General features: G+C 37.0%; 1 protein-coding gene across 1 annotated transcript; it reads left to right on the top strand.

The window, feature by feature from the left end:
* Positions 1-1,086: 1,086 nt before the first annotated feature.
* top1b (DNA topoisomerase Ib) lies at positions 1,087-25,374 on the top strand. The gene is made up of 21 exons (XM_053482788.1): positions 1,087-1,250; positions 1,541-1,565; positions 9,013-9,103; positions 11,780-11,882; positions 13,895-13,953; positions 14,560-14,643; positions 15,757-15,853; positions 15,955-16,049; positions 16,191-16,306; positions 16,563-16,684; positions 16,803-16,925; positions 17,069-17,256; positions 17,990-18,134; positions 18,230-18,373; positions 18,677-18,862; positions 19,988-20,056; positions 20,450-20,564; positions 21,092-21,219; positions 21,314-21,408; positions 21,569-21,718; positions 23,265-25,374. The coding sequence occupies exons 1-21, from the start codon at positions 1,224-1,226 to the stop codon at positions 23,365-23,367; spliced, it is 2,265 nt and encodes a 754-aa protein (XP_053338763.1). The 5' UTR covers positions 1,087-1,223; the 3' UTR covers positions 23,368-25,374.
* The last annotated feature ends 784 nt before the right edge of the window (positions 25,375-26,158 follow it).

Below are 26,158 nucleotides of genomic sequence, written 5' to 3'. Positions count from 1 at the left end.
TAGTGTGAGGTTTATTTTTCAGCATCTGTGGCCTATTGAACACTCATACACATCACAAATGTTAACACTCACACACACACACACACACACACAAACACACTCATACATCACACACATTAAAGTGTAACAAATGTTAACACTCACACGTACACACAAACACACTCATACTCATGTATATCACACATCACAAATTTTAACACTCACACACACACACATCTCTGGCTCATCTCTGGTAAAGAATGAAGGTGCAAAAATGGTTTTAGAAGTAGAATCATTAAGCAGATCTGCACTACAGTATTATCGACTAACATTTAGTGCATAGAGTTTACATGTTCTCCCTGTGCTTGGTGGGTTTCCTCCCACAAGTCCAAAGACATGCAAATTAGGCTAATTGGCGTTCCCAAATTGTCTGTAGTGGAGGTTCCAGATAGATGGATAGGAATAATCTTAATAGCTAAAATTAGTCATAATTATTTATTTAATTCTTATTTTTATTGTTGCATCGCTTACATTTTTATTTTAATCAAAAGATTTTCATGTAAAGAATTTTACAAAGTTAATTGTAGTGCATAGAGTTTGCATGTTCTTCATGTTCTACAGTACAAAGTCATGCAGATTAGGCTAACTGGCGTCCCAAATTGCCTGCAGTGTGTGAATGCATGTGAATGTTCATTAAAGGTCCTATCATAGTTGTTAAAATGGGAATAAATCCAATAGCAATCACCATTGGCCAGGTTCTAGATGGATGGATGGGCATAATCTAAGTAGGCGAGGTCATAATGAATTATTTAATTCTTATTTTTATTATTGCATAGTTGAGATTCTTTTTTTTTTTTTTATCAAAACATATTTCTATGTAAAGAATGAATGCACAAAAATTGATGTTAGGAGTTAAATCCCTAAGCAGATCTGCACTACACTACACTACACTACACTACAGTACTACCATTACACTGGATAATCCCAACTCTGAATCAGAATCTGAGTCGATTCTCTTCAACCGACTCTTTTTTTTTATTTTTTGAAAGATTCGACTCGGTGAAGGGACTTGTTCCGCGCATGCGCAGTATCGCCAAAGCAGGACTTCGTGTCTGAGACTCGATTGCTCAAGTCTCAATTCTGCCGAGCTTTTTCTCGATACCGGCATCTTCTTTTTTCTCTCTCCCTCTCTCTTGTCTCGCTTTTATTTCTTTCCTTGAGCTTTTAGAAGAACTCACGGCACAATGACCGGAGATCACGGACACCACCAGGTGATTTATATCCACATTAAAACTCGATAAAGCCCGAGAATGCTGTATATTCGATGATATTTCCCTTTTTGTTTGGCAGATCAGCTTTGGAAATGTTCAGTTTGGGCTTTGCGGAAAAATAATAATAATATCTGATCAGGAATGAAGTAGACCCCAGTGTTAGTTAATTTTATTGAGGTTTGGTGTAAATCGAATCCATATTGTAGGTGACATTTTTGATTTCTTGTCTGTGTGATAATGTACATGTGGGGAAAAAAACAAGATAATCAAGTTATTAACTCTGTTTGCAGGTGCAGACTGCCTCTCGACTAAACGGTAAGTGCGAAATAACACGAATTATCGAATTAAAAGGCGTTTTGGTGTTGATTTCGAGCCGTATTTCCCTGAACAAGGCGGTGAGACTGTTAGGTTTTTCGAGCAGCGAAATGGCGTCCCAGAGACTAAGTCCCCTCACCCTCACTCACAGCCGCCTATTGTTCAAAACCAGGGCTCAAAAACACACCTTAACAACAAGCATTTCTCAATTAGGATCGCTATTTTGATAGAACTGTAGATTATTTTCACAATCCTGATTGTTAAATCGTCCATTTACGACTCTAACCGGCCTTAATTTAGTGTTAAAAGTGGCAAATGGGGGGTTGAGGACTTAGTCTCTGCGCCATTTTCTTTTCCTTTCCACGAGCCGTGTCTCAATCCGCCGCCTCTTCTGCTAGCTAGTGTGCACCATTTCTAGCACACTAGCTCTCCGGGTAAGCTTCCAGCCCGCTCCCTGCAATCCAAACCGCCTCGGCGTATCAGTATTTCATTACACCTGAAATATTACAATCTCATTTTTACATTTTTCTTAAACATTCCAAGGTTTTAGCTCAAATTAAGCACTGTGGCTCGCGTCCTATTTAGTGGAGTAGTGCGCGATTTGGGACGCAGCCCCCCTCTCTCTGTGTGTGTTATGGAGGCGCTGCAGGGGGAAATGGCTTTCTGTTTAAATGTCTCTGTTAAATTCCTTTTTCAGCAACTCTGTTTAAAAGCAGTTTCCTTCATTTATTTTACTCCCTACAAACTAATACACGTGAACAAGAAAGGATAATAACAGAAAATATTAACTTAATTTGGATATCTGTACACTTTATTCACTGACTCAGAGCTTTAAAAGCATTTTTAAATAAAAAAAACTGGATTTGTGTAAAGTTTCACTAAATATTTTGATAGTTTTAGGTTTTAAACTAGTTCTCACTTCTAGTTTTACATCATTAACAAATGGAAAGTTAAAGCCGGTAACGATACTTAAGCAAATGTGAGGGAATCTTAACATTTAGATTTTCTGTTTCTTTAGTTAAGGTGGTAGTTTTATCCAAAGAAAAAGTTCATCGTGTTAACTTTTTCTGTAAAAAGGTAAACATTTTAGGTAATTTTTGTTTTTTAACTTTTCTTCAGACATTAATAGTTCCCGTAGGCCGAGCTCCAGATGTGCTGCTTTCTGTAATGAGAGTGTACCGCCAATGAAAAGTTTGCTGTACGCGTTCACTTTATTGCGCGTACCATAATGATGCTATGGTTTAAAAGCTACGTTTTTTTTTTTTTTTTTTGGACACAATGTATGTAACTGACAGAAGGACGTTTGACCTTGAATAAATGCCCACTGGATTCCTGTAGTCCGATATCTCTACTTGGGCACGGACATTCTGTTTATTTATCTTTTAAAAATAAATATCCTAAGTCTTAAGCGTTCCCCCGCGAACACGGAAAATCGACAACCTTGAGTTTTTCGTTGTTTCAACACTTAACACATATCGTGAATTAAAGTTGATGAACTGATGTAGATAAAGACATGCAACTTATGTTCATGACACAAAACCTGTGATATTAAAATAAGCGATGTTTAAATTACAATTATTGCAATTCTAGTTTTATAGGATGTGAAGCTCCGGAGCAACCGTCTGATCCCGTAGCCCATCTGATATGACGTTTCTTCGTCAGTTTATTGTTCAAGACTCAAGGTTATAATGTTAAAAGTGTATAGAGGTTAAGATGAAAATACTCAAGTTTGAAAGAAAGATGTGGAGATCGTCTGTTCCAGTAGCAGAGTTGCTAGTACAGACAGCTCGGTTTGCTTATCTGCTGACGAAGTTAATACGGAGCTAGGCGTGGCTGTGACGTGTAATTCTAACACTGCTTGGTTTTCGCTAGTTTCGTTTTAAAAGCTATAGCATTTACCTAATCTGTAGTAACAATTTAAAAAACGACATGAACTCATTAAAGGTCGTGTGTTCAGTTGGAAAATGTTCTCGCAAATATACTTCATCCCATTTAATATATATAATATTTGAGCTTCCATAATGTATCTGCGATTCCGGTCAAATCCGCCACCTTGAACCATTCCTAACATCTACATAAAAAAAAAAGAATGCATGACTATCTTGTAAAGTTTGTCTTTAAACTTTGATCCTTTATTTGCAGGAGATTAAAGTATTGGCACCCTCGGCTGTGCTTGAGTGCAGGAATCGCCTTTTAAACCTAATCGCCATGTCTCGTGCTGCAACACCGCCAAGGGCGCCAATACTTTAATCTTCAGTCAAGGGTTACATCAAAGCTCGGGCTCGAACATCACCTTGCATTTCTTCTTTAAACTTTGATGCCCCCCTACCCCCAAATAAAAAATAAAGTAAATAAATAGAACGTTTTGGCACCTTGCCCCTGTGCCCTCCAGGGACTCCGGTTTACCCGTAACCGTGTCGTCTGGTACGTGACACTGCTTTTACTTTGACAGAAGTCTATTTTGACGGAAGAATTTGCACAGAAACTTGACCTGTCTGTGAATAAATTTGGGTTTAAATTTTGTTAAAGTCTGAAGAGCAAACGTCCCTGGTCATGTGTGTAGAGGCGGTAAAAACCGTCATTGCTAGGCAACTAAGAAATTATAATACGCGGGAGGACATAGCTAGAGTCGCAAGCAAGAGAAACCCATTAGGAATGTCGGCGTTTAATTAATAAATATCCAAATTTAAATTATACCCCAAGACATGCCACATCCCCCACCCCGCCCCCCCCCGTTTAGCATATTGCTAAACAAATTTTTTAGAGTATTATTTTGTATCTTAGCAAAAAAGTATCTTGAATATAGTTGTTTATCTGTGCTTTTTAAAAAATAAGGTTTCAATAAAGTAAATATACAATCATTAAAGTTTTTACTAGGTAGATATACCTAAAATTTAAAGCTAATTTTTTTTTTTGGTTTTAGGACTTTAAAAATTCTTGTTTATTTCTTTAGTTATAAGAATTTCTTTTTAACAACTTAAATATTATATTTTAAATAAGTAAAAAAGAAAAACTCATGGCGTGTAATGATTACTTAGTATTTTACAAAAATATATATCTTACCCCTTAAATATTCTGCATCACTTTATATTTTCATCTCTAGTTACGTTCATGTCCCGCTCCAATTTACTCGCACCGTTACTATAAGTATGTTTATCTACTCTTTTAAAAAAATAAAAAATAAAAAAAAAAAAATATATATATATCACAACAAAGTCTAGCCAAATATTACTACATTTTCAAGTGAAAATTTCTTGTTTTATCAGCGGATAATTTTGCTAGTAATTAAAATTTCTTTGTTGAAATCTTAGAAAGTAACCTGAAAATATTACGCACTCAAGAGTTAAGAACAAACACATATCATGTAATCATTTAGTATTTTATTTAAAGAATCTAAATAAATAAAATTGTGTCACGGTAGCTTTATCATCTGTGGTTACGTTACCTTTACATTGTTTTTGCACGTCCAGTTATATAAATATATTAATATATAGACATCAGCATAGTCACTATAAGCTGTTTATTATTTTTAAGGATATAAGCTAGATTTGTTTGCATTTGGGATTAAGTCTTTCTCTTTGCTCAGTCCTGTGTGTGTGTGTGTGTGTGTTTCAGTAAAGCAGCACTGAGTGTCTCACACTTTCATGGTTCAGTGTGATAAGACATAGATAAAGCTCACATACAAGGAAACTAAAGTACAGCAGTTAGATCTCCAGGCGTTCGGTTCCTCCCTTTTTCAAACAGTAGAGGGCCATTACGGTGTAAATATTATCATCGTCATAAGCACGTCAGAGCCTATGACATCATAATCATCATGGTTTTAGCTTTGTGAAACTGAAACGTTTGCTGTGACACTCTTACATCACCACTGCAGTAACACACTTCCTCATGTCACATCGTGTTGCTTTAATGTGAGGTTGTGCAATTAAACACAACAGTGTTTAATTCTATCACACCAAGCAGTTTCTAGGTGCTGAACAAAAGTGCAAAATGTGGAGTAAATTTGTTAAATGAAGCAGTAAAATCCTTGAAATTAACAGATATGTATCAGTCTGAATTTTTTTTTTCTACAATAGCACGTGATAAAATTTTAGTTTTATTCCTGCTATGTCATTGTGATGTGTCAGCACTATGACATCATACTTTTTTTTGTACTTTAGTTTTAGATCCTACGCTAGCCATAAGCGATTATTACCTCGTTAGCCTCTAATAAAGCAGGTCTTGCTGGAAAAACCTAAAGTTACAGCTTTTTCTAACTCTTACAAAGCTCTGAAACTGGAGACTCCTTCCCAAACTTAATGCTAGACTTTGCTGTTTTAACAAATACACAGTCTTCCAGTCTTCACGCTCTTTCTGTAAACCTTTTATCATCAGCGCCACTCGCCGATTGGATATAAATCAGCCAATCAGAATCCATTCCGGTGTCGAAGTTTGTCGTGATGTGGGGTGCACTTACTTTTGCTTCTCAGAGATAAAAACGAGTGATTACATGAGATCATGAATTTGTAAATGTGGCACTGAAGGATCGGATTGTCAGGTTAGTGTAGATGTTAAAGTACACACACTTACTCAAGGCCTGCATGTTTAGTCATAATCGTTGTCTGAATCTCGCGAGTCAGGACTGAACATGTGGAATTTCATTATGGAGTCTGTGAGGAAGTGATTTGGAAAAATTCATGCAGCGGTGATGGAAAAAAGAAAAGATAAAAATGTCGGGCATGTTTCTTTCCATAAAAAAATGCCTTCAAAATGTCATGATCATCAAATTTAATGACAATTGTATTAAAATAAAAAATAATAGATTTTAAGTTTCCAGACTTTGCGTAAGAGTGTAGTAGATTCGTCTGATTGGTTAACCTTGTGCTCTCTACCAACCAATCAGAGTCCAGCGTTACCGTTCTGCATATCGTGTGAGGAAACTTTTTATTTTTTAAATATTTATGTTTTCAGTATTTTATTTTTTTCAACATTTTTACCTCCCGTCAAGCATCACAACAGCAAGAACCCCCAAACCACACCGTATATTTAAAGAAAAAAGGCTTGTATGTAAAGCCAGTCAATCTGAAAACCCGTTATAAATCAACATAAAGTTCACCAAATATACCTGTGATGCAGTGCGTGTGGGAAACTTTCTGACGTGCAAAACTGCACAGTGACATTTCGAACTTCTAAATATTATTTCTACAGTTTTATACCTTAAAGTAAGAAGTTATTATTGACGTTATAAATATTGTTAATTTACCTTTCATCATGTTTTTGTTCTTGATCCCATTGGATCTGAAGGATTGAAAAAATATAAACCATTACATTTTTGTTACTCATTTCATGTATTTCTGAATGTTTAACTTCTATACTGTAGTGTATATATTACTCAGTTTTAGTGGGAAGAGCATTAAAAAGTCCTGTAGCGTTTATTGAATAGAGCTTTGACTAAAGCAGCGTGAGGTGTAATATTACTAAGTACAGTTTACTCTGTATGTTACACTGTTTATTAGTGTTAGTTACTATAATATACATATTGTCTTTAGTCTTATATTTCACTTGTATTAGAAAATACTTTCATTTCTACTGTGATTATTTTTGTGTATTTAATAATAGTTTTTGTTTTGTATATTGGTGATGATTCTTTGGTGTAAATTATTTGCTAAGTTTGTTTAGAGATATTAATAACGGCGAGTGATGTCTATAGTCTCGGGTTCTGATTCTTATCTCGGTTACTTGTTTATTTCTGCAGTACTCATTATTACTCATCACACTGTAGTACAAACTGTTTATCAGTACCAGCGTTACTACTCAGACTTATTGTTTTATATTACTTCAGTTCCTTATAACGTTTATTACGTCTGCTTTATTTTCATATCCTACTCCAGTTACAGTTACTCCTGTAGTTCCTCGCCACGTCATAGCGATTGTTTTCGCACTCTAGTACGCTTTTTTTTTTTTCATTTCTGCTCACTCGTGTGTGTGTGTGTGTGTGTGTGTGTGTGTGTGTGTGTGTATATGAATAATTTACATAAGATATTTATATTTAGCATTTTATTATGAAACATGTTCAGCGTTAGGACAACTCTGTGCTAATCCAAGCGTTCTGAGCATGCTTATGTCAGGCTAAGCTAGATCTTTATTAACAATTAAATTCATTAATTACAGACTTCCAGCTTACTGAGGGTTAATTATGACATGATGTTGTTGTCGCTGATGTGACTCTAGTCACCTAATATTTTTACATCTATTTTATTATTTGTGTTACAGCTACTTGTTTTGTTAAGTAATAATTACTACTTACTCTCGTGTGATTAATCAGTCATGCGTTTCTCTGGCATTGTGTTTCTCGGTTCTTTAGTTTGAGTTTTGTTTCAGGGTCAATTTGAACTTTCCAAGTTACTTATCGTTTAATTTAACTTAGGAATGTTGATCTAAAAATCGATTCCTTAACATACCACAGTTTTGTTCTTTTCTCCTAGAAAATACAAATCGGTAAAACATTTTTCAAGATTTTAGTGTTCCAGATTATTGCTTGCTTATGGATATTTGTATTATTTTTATTTATTTATTATTTTTTTATGGGCAGTTGAAGGGTAAAAATGCTGCCACCTCCTGGACTGGAGTGTGGAGCAGAAAATTGGGTGTAAAAAAATAAAAATAGAAAGTTGCCAGATCTAAACAATTAAAAACATCTTGCATAGCATTTCAGTCTTTAATAAATAGTTTTGTTTGTTTTTACGAAATTTTAAGGTGTGTGTGTGTGTGTATATATGTTGCTGTTGAAACAAATTAAATGATAAACTTTTTTATGCTACTTGAGTACTTAAAAAATCTATTTAATTCAGTAGCGTTAACGATTAATTTAAATTAATTTAATTTTAATTTACTGTAAGTTAAGGTAAGATAGTAGTAGGAGTAATAATTACTACTTAAAACAAATTAAACAAGCTTTTTAATGCTATTGAATCACATAGATTTTTGATGAAGTGCAATTTTCAATTTGATTCAGTCAATTTTTATTTTTTTTTAAGGACCTGAATAAAAAAAAGTTATAAAATAACTCTACACATGATTTACATTTACACAGCGTTAGATACTACATTGGGATCTGAATTTTCATAGTGTATATTTTATATTCCTATAATTTTTACAGTTATTGTCCCACTTGGATTACTTATTATTATTGATTTTACTTTTATGTTATTTTATTTGTTTATATTTCGTTCCTCTTAAGGTTTATTACCCCTGACATTACTAATAATAGTGTACACTACTGTTCCTAGCGATGCCGTGACGGGTATGACATTCTAGCAGTTATTAACAGATTGTGTTATAGCTTTATCTTTGCTCACGTTAGCATGCAGTGTTAATAGCAGCCAGTAACATTGACGCTGCTGGAGTTCCTCATCACTTACTGTTTTTGTTCTGTTTTTCTTTCTCTCTCTCTCTCTCTCTCTCACAGATTCATACAAACTTAAGCATAAAGACAAAGAACACAGGCACAAAGACCACAAAAAAGACAAAGAGCGTGAAAGGTCCAAGTACACTAACAGGTAAACGTCCGCTCGTTATTCACTTCTTCTTTGTCTCACAGCTTTTTTTATCTTTTTTTTTTATGCAACATTTAAAATAAATCCGGAGTTATTTTTCTTGTTTAAAAAGAAACAGATCACATGTGTGCAGTTTAATTATTATTATTATTATTATCCAGGTTAAGAACTTGTTTCTATAAAACTTGTGATTTCCAATTAATTTTTTTTTTTTAAACTGTGATGTCCAGGATTATGTACAAGTACGTCACACTTTTTTTTATTCATTTATTTTTTTTTTTACTGAAATGTTTAAATATAAATAGTGATGTTCTAATCATATGCCCTCTTGCTCTCTCTCTCTCACCTCGTGTGCTAATGAAGTCCTTTTGTCTGAATTGGCTCTCGATTGCCCTCTCGCGGTGCTCTTTTCTCTCGCCAATGGCTGTTAATCACAGCTTCCTCGACACGTCTGAACCTGACCTCGGAAGTGTCTGATCGTCTCCCTTTGTAGTCCTAACTGTCGGCCCGTTTGGTGTCGAGGCTTTATTCCGGTTCTCCGGTGCCGCGTTCACACCAGGGTGTGGACATCTTTATATACTGATAATCACTGAGAGAGACGAGGGCAAAAACTAACAAAACAAAAAGAAAATAAAGGCTGTTAGTGGTGCTAACTGCAGCTGTTATCTTTTATATAAACCTGTAAGGAAACTTCAGTAGTGAATAAAGTCAGAGAGAGAGAGATTAAAGAAGACAAACCTCTTTGAGTGAGACTTTAGGTATGGTTAAGTGATGTTTTTTTTTGTAGAAATGTAAAGAATGCACAAAAAGGAAATCTGAACTAAATAATAAGTCACACAAATAAATACACTGATTTATTCAAAACGCTCGGTTCCTGAGCTCTCCATGTGCTTTATACATTTACAATAACACAATACCAGAACAAAAGAGAGTAATTAAATTTCTTTGTGTAAATATTTAGTTTTAATAAAATATTAAAAGTTTAAAACTTTCGAATAGAATAAGATTAGTTAGGAGTAGAAACGTGACGAACATAAAAACTACCACAAACTAAACAAAAACTAGTTTAAAAACTAAATAATAAACATTTAAAGGGGGAAAAAACTAAATTGCAAACTTATATTGAAATACAAACTATTTGTTAAACAAAATTTGTTGATTGAAAATAAGACTTCTTGAGCCACGAGAACAATGAAAATAATTTCAATATGTTCTTTATTGTTATTTTTTAAAATCAAATGCATTTCTTTTAAAATGTTTAGTTTATATTTATATACAAAATTTCTTTCGGAACATTGTTTGCTTATATACCGTATATATTATTTCAAATTGTTTTGTTTATATATACACTATTTCAAAACTTTAAATTTTTATATATATATACACAAATATAATATATATAAAATCATTTAAACAAGAATCATGCATGCAATGTTATAAATGTTAATTACATCTAAATAATAAAAACACTATAGTTTAGTAAGTATTTATTCATCTAAAGCAGCTTTATGTATGAACTTAAGTGCTGTACTACTTCCTGGTTTTCCAACCAATCAGAACGCAGTGGGCGTGTCCTAGCGCGTCATGATCAGCAGACTGCAGCATTTTTAAAAAGTGAGCGGGAGTGACTGAGAGGGGTCGCACCGCGCTCCAGGTTTTATTACACAAGTTGTGATTTTGGGTGGAGGAGGAGGTGAGGGGGAGATCAGAGATTGGATTTGTATTGGTGGTGGGTTTGATCGGACATGGACATGGACATGTCGCTCTCAGGAAGCAGTGCTATCAGGTAAGGACATGGTCTGTGAGTAAGTTAGTTGGAAAAAGCTGCGATCTAAACAATTTCTGGTGAAGAAAGAAGAACTGAGAGGACATGTGCATTTGCGAACGGATGTGCGGTTGTTTTAGCGTAACGTGCGTGCATGGAGCGTGTGCGTGAAAAAGTTTGTGTTAAACAAAGTTTTACTAGAATAGTAATAGTTGGTTGTGACCATAAATGTTGAAGCTAACAGGGTGAAGATATCTCGGTTGTAAATGTTTTTACATGCACATATTGACATTTATTAATGAGTTTATTTGTTGTAATTGTTTCAGCAAGCATGTGTTACACATCGTTGACCTTTGGTTATTTATCTGTGTGATTTTTATAAACTTCAAATCACAACACACAACTCTAAAAATAAACAATGACTATCGTAGTCTTTTAAATCCTATAGCTTTGCTTTATTACTTTTGGTTCCTTATTAATTGTAAATAGAAGCGTTTTATGGGAATTTTAAGCCTAATTACAAAATTTTATAAATAATGATAAACTTTGGTTTAAAACCTTTTGTCATCGATGACCTCTCATAACCTCATCCCATCTGCAGTACTCTTGTAGTCCACTAGGGGGCCAGCCAACACTACAGCCAGGAACACTGTTTTGGACAAATACTGCACGCTCACACATAAGCTAGAACACGGTTAAATTTCAGGTTTACTTTAAAAAAAAAAGTTGTAGTAATAAATAATACACTGTTCCTACAAATTATTTGTACTTTTTGTAAAGAATATTTTTATTACCTATTAAAAAACAATTCTGTACATGAATTAAAAATCTAAATAAGAGAAACGATCTTGTTCTTCAGTATCACACTTTGTTCCCCTCACGCGGCTCATCGTGGGATTTTTTTCCCCTTGCAGTGAGCACAGAGACTCATCGGAGAAGAAGCACAAGGACCGCGAGAAAGAGCGCGTGAAACACCGAGAGGACAGCACCGAGAGACACAAAGACAAGAAGAGAGAGGTGTGGTGTTAAGTTTTTTTTTTTTTTTTTAGTGTTTAAGGTTTTTTTCCCTTCTCTTCTTTCTTCTTCCACACTCCCAGTCTGGACCTCCAGGCCAAATCAGGCTCAGGTTTCATTCCCGTATCTGGTTGCTGTGCTATTTTTAATATTAGGCTAAACCTGTGCTCACCTGCTGCACAGCATACACACACACGCGCGCGTGCATGTTAGGGGTCGTCAGAGCGTCTCACTGAGGGGAAAAATATAAAGTAAAAGATCCTGATGCTCGAAATCCTTAAAGCGTCATTTGATAAAGATATACAAGATAAATCTTTTAAAAGGATTTCGAGCATCAGGATCTTTTACTTTGACGCAGGACTCGAGTGTTTAATCAGAACTGAACAACTTCTAAAATGTTCTGTGTCGGATCTGCAGGAATGTGTGTTTTTGTTCTTCAACTTTTATGCTTTGGTTAGTCTTCCTGTCTTTTCCGTTAAATCCCGCCTTCTGCACTGTGATAGGTTCCTCAGCCCGAGTAAAAGTAAAGACAGAACGGAGAGACGTGTTTCAGTTTACTGATCGGGAACTTGAAACAGAAACTGGTCACGTCACCTAATGTCACCCTGACGCGGGGCAAATGTGCAGGAAGAGTTTACACAGAGTCAGACAAACATGTATACACACTTCAGGACGAGAAAAACTTGTATCAATGTTTTAATAATAAATTTATTGCTATACGCTGTATATTCATAAACATGATGATTATAAAGTGATAATATGAATATTTTGTTTATAATATACATTGTACTGTTTTTCTTTTCCTGACGTGTGTATGCGTTTTTTTTTTTTTTTTTGGCTGACTCTGTATGTCCTGATTAAAGCTGATCAAAGGGGCCAATCATCTTTCCGGATTGGGTCAGATTTTGGTCACATGACGCATGTTTACTCGGATTTACGACTGTTGTAAGGGTTAGGTCGGGGTAGCGCGGTTGTTAAGGTGCTGGACCGCTGATCAGAAGGTTCCTGGTTCGAGTCCCAGTCCCACAAGCTACCGGGGCTCAAGCTGGATAACCTCACGGATCCGTACCACATTGTATGTATCACATGAGTGTGTGTTAAACCGGCTACTGACGGCTCTACCAAGCTGCCCTGCTCTAATCTAAGGAAGTTTCACACCATGATTATTCTTGAAGCCCCTCCCAAAAACTAGATTGGTTAATGACCGAAACGCTCCTCCCACAACTGCTCCGTAGTGTTGAGCTCTAAGGAGCCATCTACGACTTTATTCTCTGCCCTTTGCCTTGTCTTAATCACTTCCGTTTGTTATCTGCTCTCAGACAGGACCTTTGCAACGCTTCTTATAGTCGAGGTCGGTATTCAATTCGGATTACACTTGCAGGTTTTTTTTAACAAATACTGTTTAAACTATCTAAAAATGCTGAATTGCTTAAAATATATCATGCAGAAAACGCAAACTCATCCCATCTTCTGCAAGCACTTAAATTTTCCAAGCTTCTTCTTTTTGAGTTTTCGGGAGGTTGGTGAAATACTGCCATCTACTGGACGGGTACATGAAACAGACAGACATGCAGGAGGAAACAAAAGAAAAAAAGTTTAAGTCACGTCTCTGTCAAAACTATCAACACCACCAAACGATACCTGACGTTTCAGTGTTTATTATAGTATGCGAGTTATTAAAGGACATGATTTTATTTTATTTTTTCTTCAACACAGGTTCACGGGACAAAATCAGGCGCTAAACATTAGTGCTATTGAATCAGAATGAAGGCCACACCGCTGTCCCTTCTTTAAAAAGCCGTCAGGTTTATTCTGCTGTTTTTGAGTCTGGTGTTTGTAAATCACTCGGCTTACCTAAAGACCACTTTTATTACTTTTTTGTTCAGCGCAACGCATATGTGCTTTAAGAAAAAGAAGGAAAAAAACGTGCGCCTCAACACTGTGCCTGGTTCATCATGGGTTTGTATACGTGTGTGTATTGTGTGCTTATCATTTTTATCTTTTTTTGTCCACAGATTAAATCCCACAGCTCTAACGGGAAGCATAAGAGGGAGAAGGAGAACGGTTTCGTCAGGTACGGCGACACATTTCCCCTCATGTCCATCCTAATGCTGTGTCTCAGTGCAGAATCTATTGATAACATGTCGTATATATTACAAGATGAATTAATATTATTTTAACACATAGTTTTACAGATTTGGGGGGAGATCGATCCGGTTATGGATCACAATTATTATTTTCTTTATTTATAAATGTTGGCATTTGAGATGGTCAATGTTACAGTTGCTCCAGACACATGACGTCATAGCAAGCGAAATATTTCTGAATCAAACCAATACAAACATTTATAAATTAAAATTACAACAAACCTAATATCAGATGATTATTTTTGGTCAGACGGTAATTAAAAATTTAAGTAAAAAAATCTTATAAAATTTTTTTTATCAAATTGAGACATTTATAAAGCAATGTTTAAAGAATCACAATAAAAATCAAATCCAACTATCGTATCGACTGGTGCGTCCTCCAGTGAGTCCAAGGAATCAGATACTACATGTGATCTTTATTACACTCATTATAACATCAAAAACAATATATTTGTATATAATTGTCTATACTGCAAATATGAATTATTCTAGAACAATCCAGTGTGTGAACTCTTGAACTCTGTCGTCCACAGTCTCATCAAGAAGGAGGAGGAAGACTTCTTTTACACTCCGAAACCAGAGACAAAGACGGTGAAGAGAGAGCGGGACGATGACGAGTGCGTGATCCGTGCTTTACATCCTTTTTTTTAAAATTATTATTATTATTTTTTATTATTTTCCCTCCCACCCCATCGGGTCTATTAAGTATTGCGTAACCAAAGTGCTTGCGTGTTTTGTTTTTCTTATGACACTTGAGTAGTTTCACATTAATGTTTATTAAATCCTTGCGTCCATGACGCTGATGTGTAATGATATCGTATCGTTATATTTCTTAGGATAAAAAAAATTAATAAAAAAAACTAGCATTAAACACAACTGGATTTATCATCAAATCTATTTAGCTGCAGAATCGGCACAGTCATGGAAAAAAAAAATGAAAGATTTTCAAAAGACATTTTTTGTCTTTTATATCAGAATTTGGCCGTCTTTATTAAAAGATTCTTTTTGTCCTATTGAATTTTTTTTTCACATGAAATAAGCCGTGTCAATGTACAAAATAAACACCATGCAGCGTGTTTTTTTTTTTTTCACAAAACTATTTTTGGAATTATTGCTGAAAGTTGATGTATGCAAAGTGTGTAAAAGTCGTCTTTCAGCCTGCCGTCCGTGTGACCTCGGGTCTGATTTAAAAAAAAGACATTAACGCATTAGCGTGATACATTTTATCTGTTCATTGCTTTGATTTTGTTAGTATTCGGAGTTTTATCTTGATTTATAACTAAACTATAGATTTTCCAGTCGAGAGCGGTAAGACGTAAACAAAACGACATGCTGTCTGTTAAAGTCTCGCACGGTTCACTGTTTAAGACACCGCATGAGCTAAACGCATTAAACATAGTTTTGTTTAAACAGTTTTATTATCTGGGTTTAAAAGTTTTTACACGATTAAGCATTTAAATTCACGTTTAAACACTGGGGCTTTAAAATATTATTTATTTTATCAGTGAAACTTTAACGTAAAGGATGTGACACGCCGTCTTTTAGAGTTCTCACCGCCGACTGTAAAATGGAGATAAACTTTAAATAGTAACAAAATCAGCACAATAAACAGATGACATTTAACGCATTAGTGTAATAAAGTTTCATGAATTGTGTTTAGAGTGAACAGTCGTTCCAGTTCTTATTAGTCACGCTTTATTTATTGTTTTTATTTTTATTTCTAAAAACAGAGCCGAGTACAAACCCAAAAAGATCAAAGTGGAAAAGGAGAATAAAGTGAAAAAGCGCAAGCAGGAGGAAGACTTCTTGGACTTCGGAGAGGAATTGGTGATGATTTAAGTCCGGATTTAAAGGTTTTTTTATTATAGTTACTATAAATTATATCCATGTGTTTATAAATATTTTCTTTACTTCATAAAAAAAAAAAGGCCATAAAGCCGAAAAAGAAATTGAAAGACAAGAAAGACGAAACGGCTGGAGGGAAGAAGAAAGGCAAGAAGGAGCCGGAAGAGAAGTGGAAATGGTGAGGAGTTGAGGGACGTTGCTTTAATATCAGACTTTTTAAAACCTAAAGCTGGACAAAAATTTTTTGGGCCGACCCTTTTAAACTTCTGTCTCTCTCTCTCTCTCTCTCTCTCTCTCTCTCTCTCTCTCTCCGGCTCAGGTGGGAGGAAGAGCGATACACAGACGGGTCCAAGTGGAGATTCCTCGAGCACAAAGGTCCCGTGTTCGCTCCTCCGTACGAGCGACTCCCCGAAAATGTTCGCTTTTATTACGACGGTGAGTCCTCTATAGTGTTTTAAAAAATACAATAATAAAAATAATAAAACACCTGTTGTAATGAAGAAGTGACATCACCAGAGTTAGTTACATCGGGTTAAAGTCGATATTCTTTTACTCTTCTAAAGTCTATTATTTTCACCTTTTGACCAATCAGAATCCAGAGTTAAACGCCACTCCCAGTTTTTTAAACCGTTTTCTCCCACGTTTAATCCGATTTCATCATCCAGTCTCCCTCCTCCCTGTGTTTGTGCAGGAAAGACCATGAAGCTGAGCGAGTCGGCGGAGGAAGTGGCGACGTTCTTCGCCAAAATGATCGACCACGAATACACAACCAAGGATATCTTTAGGAAAAACTTCTTCAAAGACTGGAGGAAGGTAAACCAAGATGACGTCAGAGCTCGAGCAGGATGTTTCTCCTTGTCGTGCTTTTTTCCTCCCCCGCCTATTTCTTTAGATTAATGCATGATTTTTTTTTTCTTCTTCTTCTGCACAGGAAATGACCTCAGAGGAGAAGTCGAAAATCTCTGATCTGAACAAGTGCGACTTCACCGAGATGAGCGAGTACTTCAAGGCGCAGTCGGAGGCTCGGAAACAGATGACCAAGGAGGAGAAACAGGTGAGACGTTACCTACCGCTCGGGGAATATAAACACGGGCTCGAAGTGAAGTCGCGTGTCCGTCTGGGAGCCGTTTAAAACTGTGAAGGCCGTGTGTGTGTTAGGGTAAAACGTATTGTACCTAACTGACACTTTTTCTGCAGAAAATCAAAGAGGAGAACGAGCGGCTGGTGGAGGAGTACGGATACTGCCTGATGGACAACCACAAAGAACGCATCGGAAACTTCCGGATCGAACCTCCCGGGCTGTTCCGGGGTCGAGGAGACCACCCGAAGATGGGCATGCTGAAACGACGCATTCGCCCCGAGGACATCATCATCAACTGCAGCAAGTAATAATAACCGAGACGCGCGTGCAGAACTTAACCGACTGAATGATTCACTAATAAAAAAAAAAACATGTAGATTAAGACGAAAAGCCAAAGTTTACTATCAAGCAGGAATGGAAACGAGTCCAGGAAGTGTGTTTCTCAGCTGTGTGTGAGATTCATTCAGGAATTTCTAACAGCGCTGAGTCAGAGAAGGATCGTCCTGCTAGAATTGACACTTTACACTTTATGTATATATATATATATTTTTTTTTTATATATATATATATATATATATATATTTAACTCGTACTTGCGCACTGCTACCACAAGCGGTCAGTGTTTCCTAATGTTTCTGCCTGTATGAAGCGGTTTATTCATTTGTATCGTCTGAGAATAATTCACTCTCTCATCTTGTATAAGAATAAGATTTTTTTTTTTTTTTTAAGATACAGCCTTAACATTTCAGCCAGTACGTCACATCTCTGTTGCTTCTTTTTTAGTTAATAACACACACAAACACGCACGCTTGGGTCTGATCGGCCCAGGGAAAGACAGAACTGTGACACTCGGCCTGATTTATTTATTTATTTTTAGTAACTAAATGATCTGGTTGTGGGTGTGGTTAATTATGCTCCACCCACTTTTTAATTCAGAACTGGAGTTAAAAAGCAGTTTGTCATATTTTAAAGAAAGAAAATCACACTGATGTATATTATCTCTCTCTCTCTCTCTCTCTCTCTCTTTCTCTCTGCAGGGACTCGAAACAGCCCAAACCCCCTCCAGGCTCTAGGTGGAAGGAGGTCCGTCACGATAACAAGGTCACATGGTTGGCGTCGTGGACGGAGAACATCCAGGGCTCGATTAAATACATCATGCTCAACCCCAGTTCACGGATCAAGGTGTGTGTGTGTGTCGCCCCTCTAGACCTTGTGAACTGTCCGTGGTAGACTTAATGTTAAGAGACTTACTCTGAGTGTGTGTGTGTGTGTGACAGGGAGAGAAGGACTGGCAGAAGTACGAGACGGCTCGCAGACTGAAGAAGTGTGTGGAGAAGATCCGTTCGCAGTACCGCGAAGACTGGAAGAGCAAAGAGATGCGAATCCGACAGAGAGCGGTCGCTCTGTACTTTATCGACAAGGTACACACACACAATGCTGTACAGCAGTACCTCAACATACGAAGAATATCAAAACTCATTTTTATGTCCGGGAAAGCCAATCTATACAGGTTACCTTTTTTTATTTTTTGCATTGTGTCCCAAGAATGTTAACACGGGTGTTAATAGTTTTGGACGGCAGGAACGGATTATCTGCATTTACATTATTTCTTATGGGAAAATGTGTTTTAAAATTTTTCCCCCACCTTAGAAACATTATGTCACCACAGTGCTGTGTAAATTGTCTTGTTCACCGCTCGTCTCATGTCCTCCTGTCCCCCCCAGCTGGCCCTGAGGGCGGGTAACGAGAAGGAGGAGGGTGAGAGTGCGGACACGGTGGGCTGCTGCTCTCTCAGGGTGGAGCACATCAACCTGCACCCCGAGATGGACGGACAGGAGTTTGTGGTGGAGCTCGACTTCCTGGGGAAAGACTCCATCCGCTACTACAACAAGATCCCTGTGGAGAAGAGGGTGAGACACAAACACACACACACACACACACACTTGTCTGACTCTCTTTCTGTTCATCCATCATCACAGCAGCTCGATGTTGCCATCTTGGTTAAAGGTGAAGTGGGCGTGGCCAGTCACACCATTACATCGTCACTTACAGTGTACCCAACGCCCTCGTCCCAAATCTCATTTCTTTTTTCTGTATATTTTTTTTCTTTATTTCTTTTATTTCCCTTGTCCTTGCATTGCGTTTCTCTTCTTGCTTTTATTTCTTTTTTCAAATAATTTTTTTCCCTCACATTCTTTTTCTTCCTCTCTCTCTTGCAGTTATAATTCGTTCATGTTAATGACTTTTATTTTGCTGTTCCTTTTCCCGCCGCCTTTCATTACTTCTGCTTTTATTTTTCCTTTTTTTCTTTTTTTGTCTTTTATTCTTTCTTTCCTTGAATTTTTTTTCCGTGCTTCTATTATTCTATTTTGATTTTTGTTTCTTTTTTGGCATTCACTTTTTTCCTTGTTTTCGGCTTTATTATTTTTATTTTTCTTCACATAAATAGCTTTATTCTAAATAATCTTCTCGATCAGTGTGTGTGTGGGATGTTTGCACAGACAGGTGATCTTGGCCAGTAAGGTTTCCCTCTGCTTTGTCTTAAGGAAGATCTGTTTCCTGCTTTTCATGACACAAACACACACACTCTGAGAGGGTAGCAGCATTTTTATAACTTGACAAACAAGACTCTGGTGTCGAACACAAAAGTGATGACGCATCGGTGAGCACGGCCACTCCTGCATGCGGGGAACACACACTCGCACACAAACTCGCACACAATTGTACACAATCTGCACCTTCCTATTAAACACCTGGTGTCAGAGTTAAGCACCGGAAGGATAAACCACCTGGCTGTGGAATGTACACACACACACACACACTCTCTCTCTCTCTCTTGCTCACATCAGATCCATGTTGCAGCTCCAGCTTGGCTCCTTAGAGTATTTTTATGTCAGTGTGATGATGTTGGTCGTGGTGATGATTGATGAAGGTTATGATGGTGGTGATGAACATCACCGTCATGACCACCACCACCAATGGTCATGATATTGGTGGTGATGATGGTGAAGATAATGGTGTTTTCTCTCCTGTAGGTCTTTAAGAACCTGCAGCTGTTCCTGGAGAACAAGCAGCCGGAGGACGACGTCTTCGACAGACTCAATGTAAATACTCCCGCTCTTCTCTTCCTGCAGCGTACGGAGCGCCTAAAGGGTCATGACAGAATCTATAAATAAAAATGTAGCGTGTACAATATATATATATTTAAACAGAGTGTGTTTCGTACAGATCAGGTCAGTAGACAGTAAATAAACTACAGGAGTGAGATGGTCCTCATTTATAAGTCACTAAAAATTATTTACAAGAACAATTAATAAACAGCTCATGACGTGCAGTTAGCAAAACAGTGCTAAAAACACACAGATTTGAGTCCCGTGGTTGTGCTCTAGATCTCCAACCAATCAGAACTCAGGGGGCGGGGTTTCATAACACCGAGATTTGTGGTGGTGTTTTTGTCTCGAGTGTTTAACCCGTCGTCTCTCTGTGACTTTTTGCAGACGTCCATTTTAAACAAACATCTCCAGGAGCTGATGGACGGATTAACGGCCAAAGTGTTCCGTACCTACAACGCGTCCATCACCCTGCAGCAGCAACTCCACCAGCTCACCTGCCGTCAGTCTCACTCTTACTCTCTCACTGTCTGTCTCGCGCTGTCTCACTCCTGCTCTTACTCTCAGACTCACTCTCATCACTTCCATTCTTACTGTCTGTCTTACTGTCTGTTACTCTCAGTCTCACTCTTATTGTCCCACTCCCACTTTCTCACTCTTTCTGTCTGTCTTAAATTCACTGTCTCAATCCCACTCTCACTCTTCCTGTCTGTCTCACTCACCATTTCTTTATCTGTCGCTTTCTATTTTCACTTTGTTTCTCTCTCCCCGTCTGTCTGTCTCACTCTTCCAGTCTCTCTCATGGACTCTTTGTGACTGACTTATAGTCCTGTCTTGCTGTCTCTTTGCCCTCCTCTGTCTGTCTCACTGTCTTGCACTCTCCGTATGTGTCTCTCGCTTTCTGTTCCCGTGACTGTTTGTTTTTCTCTCTCACCCTTTCTGTCACGTGCTCTCTATCTCTCTCCTCTTCATGTTGTGATGTTTGTTCTCATTCACCTTATTAAAATCTCTCTCTCCCTCTCTCTCTAGCTGACGATAACGTACCGGCGAAGATTCTCTCCTATAACCGAGCGAACCGCGCCGTGGCGATCCTGTGTAACCACCAGAGGGCGCCACCCAAAACCTTCGAGAAGTCCATGCAGAACCTGCAGGCCAAAGTATGCCAGTGATCCCTCTAAACCCTGTCGCTCCTTCACCCTCTCACTTCTTCCCTCCTAATGACTCGGTGTCTGTGTTCTCTCGTTCCTGCAGATCGATGCGAAGAAGGAGCAGATCTCTGCAGCCAAGAAAGAGCTGAAGTCGGCCAAAGCAGACGCCAAGGCCATGCACGACGAGAAAAGCAAAAAGTAAGATGTGTGTGTGTGTGCGCGTTTTCTCTAATGGTGCTTAAGAGACTCTTTACTTCTCTTTAATCACGTTATGTCATCAGTGTTTTTTTTACTTTCTATTATTGTTATCACTTTGGTTCTTGCATTAATAAGGTTGTGTGTTGCTGGTTTGTTTCAGGGTAGTGGAGACGAAGAAGAAGGCGGTCCAGAGGCTCTCTGAGCAGCTGATGAAGCTGGAGGTTCAGGCCACGGACCGCGAGGAGAACAAACAGATCGCTCTGGGAACGTCCAAGCTCAACTACCTGGACCCGCGCATCTCCGTCGCCTGGTAACGTCTCCGCCTAAACATCACAACTTCCTGTCCATAATTAGCTCTGTGTATGACGGAGAGACTCTTACTGAACACTTAAGTTTAACGCTATAACCTGCTGATCCTGAAGGTTAGCGTCGCTCACTCTGTGTGTGCGTGCGTGTGTGTGTGTGTGCGTGCCTGTTGAGCAAGCGGATAAGAATCAGAACCTCTGCGTATCTCAAACACGCGTGTCTTATTTACCGCCACCGACTCAGCATTGTATTCAAATGAGCCGTGAAGCGCTTGAGACACGCGAGCTCCAGAGAGGGAAAGTCCTCGCCGTGCATTGTGGGAAATGTAGAACGCAGCCCCGGTGTCGAGCAGCTGGAGGGAGGGAGGGAGCGCCAACAATAGGCTCGTTTACTGTGCCAGAGAGCAGGCCACGTCACACACACACACACACACACACACACACACACACACACACACTCTGTGGGAAATGACTAACTGAAAAATATTTGTAGCTCTGTCTTCACACGCTCGAGCACCTGAACACTGAGACCCTGAACACTGATCTGTGTGTTTTATTTTAACCCTTTTATGGAAAAATGAGTTTTTAATTAAAATCATTTAAATATTATTAAACCTCGTTAGTGCAGATATATCAATAATAATAATAATAATATAGTAAATAAAGCTCTAATAATACATTATTTTTATAATGTATAGAACTATATAGTAAAAAGTTTTACAGATAATCATCTCTGATTTAAAAAAGTTAATTGTTAATACAACAATAATAATAATTATTATTATAATTAAAAAAAATAATGCTAAAAGAATGACTAAAATATCATTTTTTCATAATTATGGCAGCAATATTAGTAATACAAATGTTAATAGTTTATCAATTATTATTATTATATACACATTTCAGGTATAAAATTATTTACAAAAAAGTACAATATTGTGCAACTTTTGGGGAAAAAAGTGTGAGTTTACGCTACTGCAGACACACAGTCTGGGTAAAAGCACAAAATTTAATTATATATTTTACGAATTTACAGGTTTTAATTAGATAAGATTTTTATAGATTTTCAAGTAAATAAAACTTGGAAAAAAATAAGTTTTTTATGTATTTATTAATTTATTTTGGATGATTTTATTTATTTATTGTTTGTGTCTAAAGTCAGTAGAGCAAAAGAGAGAGAAAGTGACAGATCCAGGCGGATAGAGAGCTATAGGAGACGAAATGACTGATGATTTGGGGACGTCTGTCTGTGTGTGTGTGTGTGTGTGTGTGTGTGTGTGTGTGTGTGAGACCAGACCAGGGCTGCCTTCAGGTTTATTTTGGGAGAAATGTTCTCCTGATGACACAATGGCTACAGTAACTCCCTAAACCTAGTCTATACACACACACACACACACACTCGGGAGGGGTGTTCTGTTTTGGAGAGTTTGTTGTGGAAGATGTTTTATTTGTCCCCTCCTTTTGAACTTTCCTCCAGTATATCCATTGTGTATATATGTGTGTGTGTGTGAACAGGATAAACAGTCATGTTGTTTTTTGTCTCCTCTCCAGGTGTAAGAAGTGGGAAATCCCCATCGAAAAGATCTACAACAAAACGCAGCGGGAGAAGTTCGCCTGGGCGATCGACATGGCCGACGACGACTACGAGTTCTAGTGGGCGGAGCTTCAGAGCGCCGACGGTTCACCGTTTTAAACGAGCGTTAGTGTGTTAATCCACCGTGTGAGGAGAACAGTCAGGAAACCAAACTGGACCATTTCAAATCAAATCACACACACACATATACACACACACAACAAAACTGTTCCCTATACATCTGAGTCCTAAAGGTGAAATGGAACCCTGATGAGCCCCTCTCTCACACACACACTAGGCTTTACTCTTGCGTTCGTGGTTTTTAACGTCTAGTTGGGTCTTGGCGCCGGGGTTTATCAATGAATTCTATATTTTAATATAAGAAATAAATCAGAGCTGTTTTAAGAGGATCATCACCAGGAGGGAACTAAACTACAGAAAGTGTGTGTGTGTGTGTGCGCGCGCGCGCAATTTTAAACTTGAGCAAGATGTAGAAATCCATCACACGGATCCACGGCACAGGGATGCACCAATCCAGTCCCCCCCCAAACTCATACACACACGTGTTACCTAACCCCCCCCCCCCCCCCCCTTCTCGCATCGTTTCGTCTCGTTCTGTTTAATTTTTTTTCCTTTTAATGAATTATATTTTATTGTGAATCTCTGAGCCAGAACTCGACGTGGATGAAATGGAATTTAACTCCATTCAGTTTTAAAAATCTTAATTCTTGAGTTAATTTTTTTTAAACCCCTTCAAAAAAGAAAAAAAACATGGTTTTAAACATTTCTATATTACATTAATGCAAGGAATAATGTAATATAGAAATTACTGTTGTTTTTTTTATGATGAATGATACAAAAGGTTAAGAAAATATTTTTTAATCATGGAGTTTAGCTTTTCAATGCAATAAACTCCATACTGTATTATAATTAAATATATATTATATATATATACAGTTACAGTAATTGAACATAAATTATACAACGCTTTCCTTCTCATTTTTAGTTCCTATATAATCAATAAAATTAAGTTTGTTTTTCCTTTATATTTTAATGTAAATGTAGTTGTAAGAAAGCGCAGACAAGTAGCAGATTTTCTTTTCCTTTTTCCTTTTATTTTTAAAACTTGAAACAAAAAAAAAATCTTTGTTACACAATGTTTTTTTTTCTTTTTTTTTTCTGTAAACGCAGCAGTGTTTTCTTAACGCTTTATTGTGTTTTTAACAAACCTTAACAACAGGGGGAAGAGAAAATTCTCGGATAAAAAAAAAAAAAATCAGTCCATTATATCGGATTGGTGCATCTCTACTTTTAGGGTTTTTTTTTTTTTTTTTTCCGAGGGGAAATAAAAAAAAATTCTATATGTATTTTATTTTTTTTTTGTTTCTATCAGGGATGTACATTTTTCTTTCATTATTTTTGCGAATATGTGAAAAGGGTAGGAGCTCCGTGCGTTAACGCTGACATCGTAGTGAATTTTACTTTGTGTTTTATTTTTCTCTTCTTTTTTTTCTTTAAAATTGTGCACAATGATGATTTTTATTTTTTTCCTTGGGCAGTACAGTTACAACACTCTGACTTGAAACATGGCTGGGTGAGATGTACGTATATATTTACATATATATACAGTATATATAATATACACACACACACATGGTGATAAGCCTAACATGAAGAACTGGTTTCTCTATATATGTGAGATGCAATTTTTCTTTTTTTTTCTTTTTTTTTTTTTGCCAAATGATTTAGACAGATGTGTATGATGAACTACAGTGTACATGCAGAAGATTCGGGGTCTTCTTTGTAAAGAATTAGGAACAAAAGTGTCCGAAGTTAACTTTTTAATGTGAGGCTCTGCACTTATTTATAGCTGTTAGAAAGTGTGCTAAAGCTAACTTCAACATTTTTACCACATTTAGCCTTAAGCAATCATGTGTTTATTATTTTTAAATATCAATATCAGTTTTTTTACAAATAATAAATCATGCCACTTATTCTCTCCTTTTGTTTCACATCCTTGCATTCATCCTGACGTCCTGCTTTTGTGTATTTTCTGTTTTCAGAATTTAAATAAACTTTGTATTGCAATATTTTTTTTCTTGGTGTTTCAGTGGCTTTTAAAACAATAAAAACAAAAAGTTGATACACACTTCAGGGGGAAAAAAACTTAAATGTAAATATTTAATACTAAATTTAATGATGTTTATATATTTATATTATATTAATAATATGCATCATACTATTTTTCTTTGCCTGAAGCGTGATGGTTTTTTTTTTTTTGGCTGACTCTGTTTATACAATTACTAAAAATTTGACTAAATAGTTGGAATTATTTTGTGATTTCAATTGTTTCACTAGTTGTTTTTTGTATTAAGCCCCACTTCCAAAAGTTTCAATTCTACATTGTGTAGTTTTACTCAGGCTCCTGGAAGCTGCTTTAAAATTAGTGACTGAGATAATAACCAAGCACACGCTGGCGAAGGGAATGTTTACAGCAGTACTAGATAAAGTTTTTATTATTTTATTTTTTTTACTCCCACCCTTTCTTCAAAACATTTTCTTTACTGGCTGACTTGTTACTTCTCCCATTTTTTTTTTTCTAAAGCAAATTAATCATGTAACCAAATTTGACCCGAATGGCTTCCCATAATTTCAGCGCGGCTACCTGGCACGTTTAACGTGGATAATAAAATGACTGAGGGAAGATCACCAGGTGTACTGAACTGCATGTTTCATTATAAAAAGCTTTTAGATGGGAGTTTGGATAAAAACCAAAGTCGTGTTCTCGAGCTGCCTTCGAGTGGAACCATTTTTACAAGAATACATCAAATGTAAGACACTGCAAAGGCTGTGAAATTGAGACAGTTGGCAG

The sequence above is a fragment of the Clarias gariepinus genome, chromosome 22, assembly GCF_024256425.1.
Source record: "Clarias gariepinus isolate MV-2021 ecotype Netherlands chromosome 22, CGAR_prim_01v2, whole genome shotgun sequence".
Lineage (NCBI taxonomy): Eukaryota > Metazoa > Chordata > Actinopteri > Siluriformes > Clariidae > Clarias > Clarias gariepinus.
Note: the sequence above shows the minus strand (reverse complement) of the source record. Positions and strands in the feature narration are given on the sequence as shown.